This window comes from Podarcis pityusensis (assembly GCF_964106645.2).
Source record: "Podarcis pityusensis genome assembly, chromosome: 1".
NCBI lineage: Eukaryota > Metazoa > Chordata > Lepidosauria > Squamata > Lacertidae > Podarcis > Podarcis pityusensis.
In genome coordinates, this window is record NC_138028.1 from 50,733,527 (window position 1) to 50,744,859 (window position 11,333).

An 11,333-nucleotide genomic window follows, 5' to 3' on the forward strand; every position below is an offset into this window, starting at 1 on the left:
CTTACTGTGATGACAGCATCTGATAACACCTTTCATTTAATTTTACATTTTTATCCATGTCCTTCCTCCATGAAGCTTGAGGGTAGCATGCATTGTTACCCACAGTTTTATCCTCGTAACAACTCTATGAGATAGATTAGATTGAGAGAGAGAGAGAGAGAGAGAGAGAGAGAGAGAAAGTGACTCACAGTTGCAGGTTCAGATCCCCACTTTGCATCTCCGTGGCTTGTCAGTACACAAAATATTGGCTCTAATTTCTATAAGCTATATTTTCTATAATGTGGGGCTCCTAGAGTGTTTGTTCATTGCAAGGATATGCATAGATGGCTCATCTTGTATATTCCATATCATTTTTAGACAGCTGTTGCTCACTGATGTCAGCTATATCCTGTCATAGTTGCAAGATCCCCTCCATTTTCTGTCCAAAGCTTTCAGTGTGTGCCTTGAATTGCATTATATAGTCCTATGAGGTCAGAGGAAAGTGGGTATCATGTTCCTGCATACTCTTGATCTCTATCTGAGAGTGTGGAAATTGTGCTGCAGATTAGTACTTCACTGGAGCTTGTTGCTTCCTCTTTTCTGTCTAACTGAAGAATTAGGTTTGATAAACTTTGTTTCTGACTTATGCTGAGTGACTGACCCTGACATGCAGGCCCCTGCTTGCATTGTTGTCCTTTAGTTGGCTAATAGCCCAGACTTGCTTCAGATATTTCCTGGCCTCTGCCAGAGAATGAGGAGGAAATAACAAAGGACATAACATGTATTGTCAGCAAAATCCCCAGGTTGAGGCACCAGAGAAGTACCTTTTAGCACATTGTCAGGCCTAGCTGGGGTATTTCAGTAATGGACAAATCCATGCCTACGTGTTGGGGAACTGCAGAGTGGTGCAACTGGTACACAAGCATTACCTCACAGTTCTCGGTACCATTTTTACCTCTTCATCTCATCTCTACAAGCCACCCACAGGTGTACTAGTGCTGCTACTCTGTACCCTAATTTCTTTCTTACTGGTTTGTCACCTGTCTTGCAGCTTTAAGTTTGGACGGAAGATTTTCTATGCAAACTACCTGAGTGACCTGGAGGAGCATGTGAAACTGGAGCAGCTGGGTATCCCAAGCCAGGTGCTAAAGTGAGAGCATGTTTAATTATTTGCTGGTGTTTAATTTTACTGTTTACTATTAGATTCTGATGGATTGTTTAATGTTGCTTTGTTTGACATAAGTTGTTTGTTTTAAAGTTATTGTGACTTTTTATATTGGATTAGATTGTTATTGTTTGATGTTTCATTATGCTTTTATACCTGTTGTTGTTGTTGTTGTTGTTGTTGTTGTTATTATTATTTATTATCAACATCATCATCATTATCCACTTTGCCTACTAGCTTACCTTTTGTTTCTGTAGAGGAGGCTGTAACAGGGAGGAGAACAGGGTGAGCAGAGAGGGAGTGGGGTGGCGAAGGGACACTGGGAGTCTGACTTGTCGGCACATACAGTATGATGTTGTGAGCTGCTGAGATGGCTCTCTCCTCTGCATGGCTTGCTCTTTATTGTCATGTGACCCTCAGAAGGTTTCCCAAGAGGGAGTGTGGCTTCGGGCTAAAAAAGGATCCTCGCAACTGATGTAGCAGAAGTAGCTTGTAAGTACTTCTTACAAGAAGTAGCTTGTAACTAGCGTAGTGCCAGGGCCTCTGGGCTTGTGTTTACAGGATAATGGGACACTGGACACCAGCTTAGCACTTTTTGGTGTAGTTTAGAATGATTCCATACATACATGTTTGTGTCTGTCTCTCACTGTAGGTATGATGAATATCTGAGATCCCTGCAGAAGCCCTCCCAAGTGCCTCAGAAAGTAACCCCACCACGCCCACCTCTGCCAAACCAACAGTTTGGAGTTTCTCTCCAGCAGTGAGTATCCTCATCTTTTTTCTTTTCTTGGTGGACCAGTGATACCTATAGTCTATCTGTGGGTAGTTCTGGAAATGCTTTCCAATCATCTTGAATCGGCACCTGTGGTTAGCTTGACTTTTGCCAGCCTTGAGCTTTCTAGATCAGGGCCAGTGATACACTGGATATTATGTCTGATTCAAAGATGTTTCTTTGGGGGAAGTGACAGGAAGAGTCTAAGCTTCTCCTTTCTCAACAGCTTACGGGAGAAGAGCTTGGATCAGAATCCCATTCCACTTGTGGTAAGGGAGACCATTGCCTATCTGCAGCAGCATGGTGAGTGAGCTAGGAAGAACCCTCTTCTGACTTGTCTTGTTGCTACATCCACTGTCCTTTGTCTCCCAACAGCACCCTTCTGTTGCATCAGCCTAGCCTTTTTAAGATGCCTTAGCACAGACTCATTCTTTTTCCACTGCCCATCTTACTATCTTTCTTGTCATTTGATTCTGGTCTTCAGAAAGACACAGCAAAATTGAACACTAGGGAGCTGAGGGATTCTACTAACCTAATTCCCCAAGTGCCTTCTGCATAGCTGTTCCCATGCAAGTGTCCCTGTGCATGTGGCTTTCAGGATGTCCTTGTCCTGTGATATTGGAAAGACTTGCTGTTATGTGTGGTAGGTCTTCCCTGAGACTGTGCTCTTCTGTTTCTCTTTGTCCCCAGCTCTTAACACAGAGGGGATTTTCCGACGATCAGCAAACACCCAGACAGTCAGAGAAGTTCAGCAGAAATATAATATGGGTAAGTGCCTGCATTAGGTTCCAGAAGTCTGCTTAAGCTACTCCACTGCCCCTTTCCACCATTCTTTTTGTCTAGGCCCCAAATCTGCCCTTAGCACTTTGGACTTGTGCTCTCCCACAACGTGCTTTAACTTCTGAATAGATCTCTGTTTGAAACTTGGCTGGAATCCAAGGAGTTTATTCCTTTTGACATAAACCTATTCCAGTCTAAATCTATACCCCCTGGATAAAGGAGGTGCTTAACCTTCCACAGCAATTTTGTTTGATCAATGTATAATGTGTTTCCTCTGTTTCATCCTCTGGGGTGTGTGTCTCTCCATTTCCCTAATATTTGCTGGAATCCTGTTGCTGGTATTTTTGAAGCAATTCTTCCAATGCTCCTAATGAATGCTGCTTTGGAGGAGGATTGAGTACCACTGATCCTTTTTTTTTTTTTGACAATGTGTTTACCTGCTCCTGCCATGCTCCTGCCTCTAGTTCCCAGTCTTTGGATAAGTTCCTTATTCTGCCAGGTGGAGGGGGTTCAGCCCTGGTGCTCTAGTTATGGCTTTGAACCTATCCACTTTCTTACCAGGGCTGCCTGTGGACTTTGTGCAATATGAGGACGTGCACCTGCCCGCTGTGATTCTCAAGACCTTCTTGCGGGAGCTGCCTGAGCCTCTCCTCACCTATGGTCTCTACAACGACGTCGTCAGTTTCTACAGTGAGTGGCTACCAAGAGTGTCCTGATCCCAAAGCAGAAAACTCCTCTAAATACGCTCTACCCAGAGTTGTGCTGTACTCTCACAGCAGATTGGCTGTATTACGCTTTCCCAGGGCAGCATAGTAAAAGTCCTAATTCTAGTACAGCCATACCTTGGAAGTTGAACGGAATCCATTCCAGAAGTCTGTTCAACTTCCAAGCTCCTGCAGCCAATTGGAAGCTGCGGAATCCCCATCGGACGTTCGGGTTCCAAAGAACATTCACAAACTGGAACACTCGCTTCCGGGTTTGCGGCGTTCAGGAGTCAAAACGTTTGACTTGCAAGGCGTTTGGGATCCAAGGTATGACTTTTTGAGGGCTTTTCCTCTGCAATCCATCTCTTCACATGAAAGCTAGGACTTTGCTTGCTGGTATAAATGCCCCACTTGCTTTCCTTTCCAGGTGTAGAGGAAGAAAAGCGTGTAGATATTGTTCGCAAAACCCTTCAGAGTCTCCCGGAAGAAAATTACCAAGTGCTGTGTTCACTGATGTCCTTCCTTGTGCAGGTGAGCTGTCCCAAAGCATTTCTTTGCACAGCATATATGCAACATCTGAAATTCACTGCCACAAGATACGGTGATAGGAACGGGTTTAAATGGCTTTCAGGCTGAATTAGGCTTTTCTCTCTTGTGAATTTGCGAACTATAGTGACTAAATGGCTCCTGTGTGTTCAGAAGCAGAGTACATCTGGATACTTGATGCTGGGGACAGCCAATGGGGTGGGATTGTTGCTGTTACACCCCACAAAAGGCTATGATTTACAACATCTGTTTTGCCATTTAAGTAATCTGTTAATGCTTTTCTCTGAAAGCTTGAAGCCTAAATGATTAAAGAAGGAGTTGGTGCAAAAGTAGGTTTTATTTCGATTAATCAATAGAAGAAAACAGTTTCAGGCTAAAATTTCCAGCCTGTGAAGAAGCAAGAATGATTGCTGCCACATTTTAGTGTCTCGTCTGCAAGTTATCTCTTCATGCATGCTTTCCATTGGATGTTCCTTTGTGTATAAGCCTAGAGTTCTCTAGAGGCAGATGGTGAGGAACTAGGGAAGACAGAATCAAAATATATTTGTCTCTAAAGTGAAGTATTTTCTTCCTCCCTCCTACATAGGTCTCTGCTAACAGCGACATCAACAAGATGACCAACACTAACCTGGCCGTCGTTTTTGGCCCAAACCTGCTGTGGGCCAAAGATGCAGCCATTACCCTCAAAGCCATTAATCCTATCAATACGTTCAGCAAATTCCTACTGGACAACCAGAGGGAGCTTTTCCAGAGCCTGGAGGCTTGATTGAGAGCCTGTTTGTGCTGACACACCATGTGTCCACTGTGACCACTTCCTTCCTTCCTTCCTTCCTTCCTTCCTTCCTTCCTTCCTTCCTTCCTTCCTTCCTTCCTTCCCTCCCCCTCCCCTTTTCCTTTCTACTTTATCTTGGAACCGTGGCCAAGCTTAGAAAAGCATAAGGTGATGAGTGGAGTGAAAGAGGAGTAGGAGATGGCATTGAGCGTGTGTGTGTGTGTACACGTGTGCATGAAAGAGGAAGAGAGAGAGAGAGAGAGAGAGAGAGAGAGAGAGGGAAGGGGTGGTCAAGTGGGCTGGGAAGCTGGCCTCCCCATCTCTAGAAGTGGAGTGTCCAGATTCCTCTTAATTCCTTCAGTTCCCTTCCTTTCCCAAATTGCTCCCATCAAGTAGCTCTTCTTGTACCCCAGCAGAATCCCTACCTCTTGGTGCCTGTGTGATCTGGACTAATATGTGTTGCTGCAGTGGCCCTTTGGCTGAGAGGAATCTATTTCTACTTCTCTTCTTTGGCTCACATTGGTTCTCCACATGCACCCAAATCAGTTCTGAGCATTCCCATTTTGGAAGGCTACGGCCGCTACTGAACACAACCAGCTTGCTACCCTTGATGGAAAAGCTGACCCCTAGCCCTATGGAAAACATGGGGTATAAAAGAAGATTGCTTTGTCCTGGAAGTGCCCATGTTTCTGAATAGAGAGCTATTTGTACATTTCAAGGAACTCTACCACTTGTGGTAGGTGCTGTTACAATTTCCCTGCCATGATTTAAAGGTTAGTGCCCTCAGATATTGTGGAGCCCACTCTATCTTTTTGTAATGCCCTTCTGAAGAGAGTGTCTCTGCGAAACTGGCCTTGCCATTAAGGTTTTCCATTTTTTTGGGGGGGGGGGATAGTGATTTTGTGTGTGCTTTGCTCTCCCCCCTGCCAGACGGTAGGAGTCATGCAGAGGGTGTCTGCTGTGGTGGTATTAGCTCTTCAAAATGCCAAAGGCCAGATTAAAACACTGCCCATTCCTGTAACTGAAGCACAGACATCTGTGCCTCTGGTTGCTGCTGCCTTACCATTGTGATGAGAGCATACTCAAGCAAAAGACAGATCACTGAGGCCAAACTCAATAACCTCATGCAGTGCAGAAACCTCCTTGCCCCAATCGACTGGGCAATCTTGTGCCAAAATTAGGGGAAGGTGAGTTTTCTCATTGAAGGACCACTGCCATTGTGTCCTTGTTCAGCTGAAATATAGTTGTTTTACGAAGACCAGAATGGCTCTGATGGACCCTTTGTTTCCTTGGCACATGGAGATAGGAAGCATTGCTGCTCTTTTCTCTGACCTGAGAAAGGGTATGCAGTCATGCAGTATGGTTATTCCATAGATTCATGCCTATGTGAGTTGTTCCCCCTTTCAGATCAGAAAGCTGAGTTATGCTGAACTCTAAACTAGGCTAAGCCATTGGCCTAAGCACATAAGTTTTAAGCCAAATGTGTTCTCTCAAAAATAGCAGTTTTCTGCTGGGCCTGTAGAAGCTTTTGCTTTTTAATAGTGTTGTAAAAGTGCATTTTCACAATGTATTACTGCCAACTGTCGTAAGGCTATTTTGTCCACACCCAACCCATTAGTTGGCCCTGTAAAATAGCAAGCTTGGAATTTCACAGGATTACAGAGAAGTTGGAGGTGCTTTTCTCCACCTTCCCAGAACCTGTGGCTTCCTGTCACAAGACAGTTAGAGGGAAGCTGGCAAGGTGTGTTTTGTAAATGCACAGTAGGCTACTGTTTAAAACTGAATAAAGGCCTGTGCTATGGCTTTAAAGTGACAAAGTGAGCACTAAAATCTGCATGTGAATTATCAGTGCCCATAGCCCAACCAGATCCAGTGAATTGGATTCCACATCTGTCGCAGATGGCTGGAAATGGTGAAGTGAAGTGCTTGACACTATTATGAGGAGCTGACGAATGTGTTGGTCAGAGTTCATCATCCTGCGTAAGGTACAGGATCAGTCAGCATATAGGAAGTGTTCAGTCTGGTAACATATAAACTTAGTTCAAAATTTTGGAACAACACAGCAGTTGGGAACATTGATTTTTCTGTTTAGCTGAGACATGGAGAGGCTTTCACCAAGAACACTAACAAGTGAACGGCTATGGGAGGAACAAGAGCCTTTTGCCTTCTAGTATCTCTTGTATAGAATAGTTTAGCATGGTTAACTTGCTCGCTCCTGTTCGAAGTTCCCAGGTTAGAAGGAGAAGCAGCTGGTTTCTATGGAAATCATTGCCTCGGAATTGGAAGGCCCAGGCACTTTAGGAGACAAGGCTGCAGGTTCAGCCACTGCACTGTAACATTAATTCCTCATCTTCTTTTAGGATTAGGAGCAAGATCAGGCAGGAGGGAGAAAGTGCTGTCATAGCTGCCCAGTAACTCTTTTATGAAGTCCACAGATTCCCAATTTGTGTGTGTGTGTGATTTCCCCCACCCCCAAACACATTGCAAATCTTTGTATTGCTAGCTACTGCACACAGTTAAAAGTGCACTCACAAAGCCCTGCAAGTAAGCCAGTGTAATAGCTCTGTTGCTTTCCCTACTTTGTGGGAGCTTCCAGGACACCTGGAGTACATACATGGCAGCAATGTCTGCTTTGTCTCACTGCCCTCTCCCCTCACCATTTTTTTTTCATTTTCAAATCTCTTACCATTGTGGGTGATCGGTGGAGCTGCATGCTAGGCCTGACTGCACCCTACGAATTAAGTTTGCATCTTTGGCCAGTTAACTCCGAACTTCCTTCCCCTTCCCTTTTTTTGATTGCTGCCATGTGTGCTATCTGAATTAGGATGGTAGGCATCCAAGCAAGTGGTTGGAATTACTAGAAGACCAGCATCTCAAAGGGCCAATTATGTCCTTCCATGCTCCTCTTGTAATAGAGGCCAAGAGCTGGTTAGATCGCCATGGCTGCACAATGTTTTCTGTCCTCCTGCAAACTTCCAGTGCTACGCCTGCTTGGCTGCCCTCTTGTCATGTAGCTTCCATGTTAGATATTGGCCACAGTGCTTCTGTGGGTGGAGCGCTCCATCTCTATTGTATCCTTTGCTTGCCTAATAAAGCCCATCAGTGTCTTGGTACCCCCTGAATACACTCTGTGCTCTCACCTCTAGCAGTCAGTCATGTATCTGTAGTGAGAACAGCTTATGGGTGGTGCTGCTTATGCTGAAGCTAATTGGATGCCTTGTGGTAGGAGTGAGGAACCTGTGGTCCTCCAGATGTTGGACTCCAGTGCCCATTAGCCATAGCCAGCCTGGCCAGTTTTCAGGGATGATGGGAATTGTGATCCAGTAACATCTGGAAGGCCACCGGTTTTCCACCTTTGCCTTATGGCAAATCTCTTTGCTGACTCAGCAGAGGTCTTGGATGGCCAAGTGACCCCTGGCTGCGTGTTCTCCACTGGGGTCTGTATGCAGAGTTTACAGCTTTGCTTTTTGTTGCTGTTACCTTGCATTTTTGTTCTCATTGATGTTTATTGGGAGCAGGGCTGGGTTTTTTATTTTTATTTTTACTGTGACATTAATTTACACACCCATGTTTATTTCCTTCTAATGGTACCAATCTTGTATTTCACAGTTTGCACTTTTTGTACTTCAATAAAAACCCAAAGCCAATACCAGTTTTGGTGTTTTTCTTCAATGTGTTGTTCTAGAATCAGTCAACAAAAGAGACTGATTAGTATCATCCACCTGGTGCCTATACAACAATACAGTATGTGGTGAAATTCAAATCTAATCCCTTTCAGGGAGAAGGTCCTTTGTTCATCCTTGAGCTCATCCTTTGTCCAGTGTAGCATTGTCTGGTAGGTGTAAATTGATCATGGGACCTTTCCACCTTTTATTCAGGCTGTACTTTGTTACATTACTTGCTTCATAGCTGTCTGTGCTATATACAGTAAACCTGCAACTTGTGCTTGTTTTACTTGTGCAGTCACCTTATGCAGATGAGGAATAGAGAGCTGGGGAAACCCTCCCCTGTGCATATTTAGCCCGCACCCCACACACCCAGTGGGGTATTCCGTGTTTACTGGGCCTGGGGAAGGGAGTGCATAACTTGACTTTGAGTGTAGACCCCTGGAACTGAACCCTCATGTAGGCCCACTGTATTTAATATAGTATATTAATATAGTCGGGATGGGGGTGGCGCTGTGGGTAAAACCTCAGCGCCTAGGACTTGCCGATCGCATGGTCGGCGGTTCGAATCCCCGTGGCGGGGTGAGCTCCCGTCATTCGGTCCCAGCTCCTGCCCACCTAGCAGTTCGAAAGCACCCTAAAGTGCAAGTAGATAAATAGGTACCGCTTTATAGCGGGAAGGTAAACGGCGTTTCCGTGTGCTGCTCTGGTGCTGGCTTGCCAGCTGCAGCTTCGTCACGCTGGCCACGTGACCCGGAAGTGTCTGTGGACAGCACTGGCTCCCGGCCTCTAGAGTGAGATGGGCGCACAACCCTAGAGTCTGTCAAGACTGGCCCGTACAGGCAGGGGTACCTTTACCTTTATTAATATAGTATATAGTATATACTATAGTACTATATATAATATAGTAATATAGTATATTCATCTTGAGAGTCCCATGGACTGCAAGAAGATCAAACACATCCATTCTTAAGGAAATTAGCCCTGAGCGCTCACTGGAAGGACAGATCGTGAAGCTGAGGCTCCAATACTTTGGCCACCTCATGAGAAGAGAAGACTCCCTGGAAAAGACCCTGATGCTGGGAAAGACTGAGGGCACGAGGAGAAGGGGACGACAGAGGACGAGATGGTTGGACAGTGTTCTTGAAACTACAAACATGAGTCTGACCAAACTGCGGGAGGCAGTGGAAGACAGGCGTGCCTGGTGTGCTCTGGTCCATGGGGTCACGAAGAGTCGGACACGACTAAACGACTAAACAACAATTCATCTTCAACATAACTAGCACCAAGTTCCTAGTTTTAAGGTTTATTCATCTTACGTTCACCAACCTGAACTCATAGTTGATCATTTCCAGGCAATCATGTTCCCCCAAGTGAAAGCTGGTGAAAATCAATCTTTGCTAGATAATGGGTATGACAAATGTTTTCCCCTGTGTGAAGGGAGGATGTGCCCCTGCCTTTGACCCCCCCTTTTTTTACTGGCTTTTGGTTTAAGAATGGCACTACCACCAACTTCTGTGTTGGTAACCTCAAGGCTGGATCATTCCAATGAACTTTCTGTGGCTAGCCCTCGGGCCTGATGCAGAACCTCCAGCTGGTGCAGATTGTGGTAGCTAGACTGATGGGGGCACATGGCTGACAACACTAATTAAAACATCTACACTGGTTGCCTGTTAATATAAGGATGTTGAACTTGGCTTGGTAGTTAATTTACAAACACTAAACAACTTGGGCCTGAGGTACCTTTGGGACCATCTGAACCAGCTCAATTACTGAGTGCCTCTGTAGGCACATTGCTGGTCATCCCCTGGTATGGCTTATTTGACACCAACAAGAAACCAAGTCTTTCATGCCATTGGCCCAATCCTGTGGAATACTCTTCCACTGGAGACTGAATAGGTATGTTCAATATTCACCTTCAAAACCTTTTGATGGCATCAGACATATGCATAATAAGAAAAACTTTTGTCTGGAATATAGGTAGTTGATGACCTGTGATTTTAAATGTTTTTATTGTGTATATAGAATTGCTGTAAATCACGTTGATTTTTTAAAAAAATGAAATTGCAGTATACAAGTTTTTCAGTAACTAAAGTAGTTGAAAAATTAGCATTTTCCAGCAGCTCCACCACTTACCTCTTTGAAATAAGACTTTTCACTAGGCCTCTGGCTTACAGCTGAAGTAAGTGACATAACATTTTTATTGGAAAGTATATGAATACATGTTGAAGTAACTCTTGAAAATTAGTTCCAAAGAAATATAATTGAGGACCCTTCTCCTTTTAACCAAAACACTTGTAAATTATTAGCTATGTACAGTGGTACCTCGGGTTACAGACGCTTCAGGTTACAGACTCCGCTAAGCTAGAAATAGTACCTCGGGTTAAGAACTTTTGCTTCAGGATGAGAACAGAAATCGTGCAGCGGTGGTGCAGCGGCAGCGGGAGGTCCCATTAGCTAAAGTGGTACCTCAAGTTAAGAACAGTTTCAGGTTAAGAACGGACCTCCGGAACGAATTAAGTTCGTAACTAGAGGTACCACTGTACTATCATCAGCTGGTCTTGGGAAAACCATTGGTCACCTTGTAGGTCATTATTGGAATATAATTCCATTGTGCTATATTCCAGTCTGGCTAGAAGGATAAAGAATTCCCAAAGCACCTAACAAACCACAGAAGGCCCTGGATCAGACATTATACAGTTTGTGGCATTCTGCAAGAGACTTTTAGGGGTAGTTTTGATATTGATATTACTTCTGCCAAAGACAAATGCCCAGGAGCACTTTAGGCTAGAGACTGGGGTTAGATCATGTTTTTTCATGGACCAGTGTCATGCAAAGGTATTGCCAGTAGCTACTTTGAATACAAATTGAAATGCCATATTTGAGCACTTAAATAAACTCACAATTTTGAGAGTTAGTAATGCAAAACAGCAACATGCTTGAAGGCAAG

General features: G+C 44.5%; 1 protein-coding gene across 3 annotated transcripts in view; it reads left to right on the forward strand.

Moving 5' to 3' along the window:
* Nucleotides 1–8,365, forward strand: part of ARHGAP1 (Rho GTPase activating protein 1) — a 29,712-nt gene extending 21,347 nt beyond the window's left edge. For 2 of the 3 annotated variants that reach the window (XM_081002021.1, XM_081002023.1), the window contains 8 exons: nt 1,031–1,129; nt 1,797–1,904; nt 2,143–2,219; nt 2,607–2,684; nt 3,258–3,386; nt 3,828–3,931; nt 4,533–4,757; nt 4,806–8,365. In XM_081002021.1, the coding sequence (XP_080858147.1) occupies nt 1,031–1,129; nt 1,797–1,904; nt 2,143–2,219; nt 2,607–2,684; nt 3,258–3,386; nt 3,828–3,931; nt 4,533–4,712 (775 nt within the window). In that variant the 3' untranslated portion in view covers nt 4,713–4,757; nt 4,806–8,365. The remainder of the gene's footprint in view (nt 1–1,030; nt 1,130–1,796; nt 1,905–2,142; nt 2,220–2,606; nt 2,685–3,257; nt 3,387–3,827; nt 3,932–4,532; nt 4,758–4,805) is intronic. The other variant, XM_081002022.1, reaches the window with a different exon arrangement.
* Nucleotides 8,366–11,333: the final 2,968 nt, after the last annotated feature.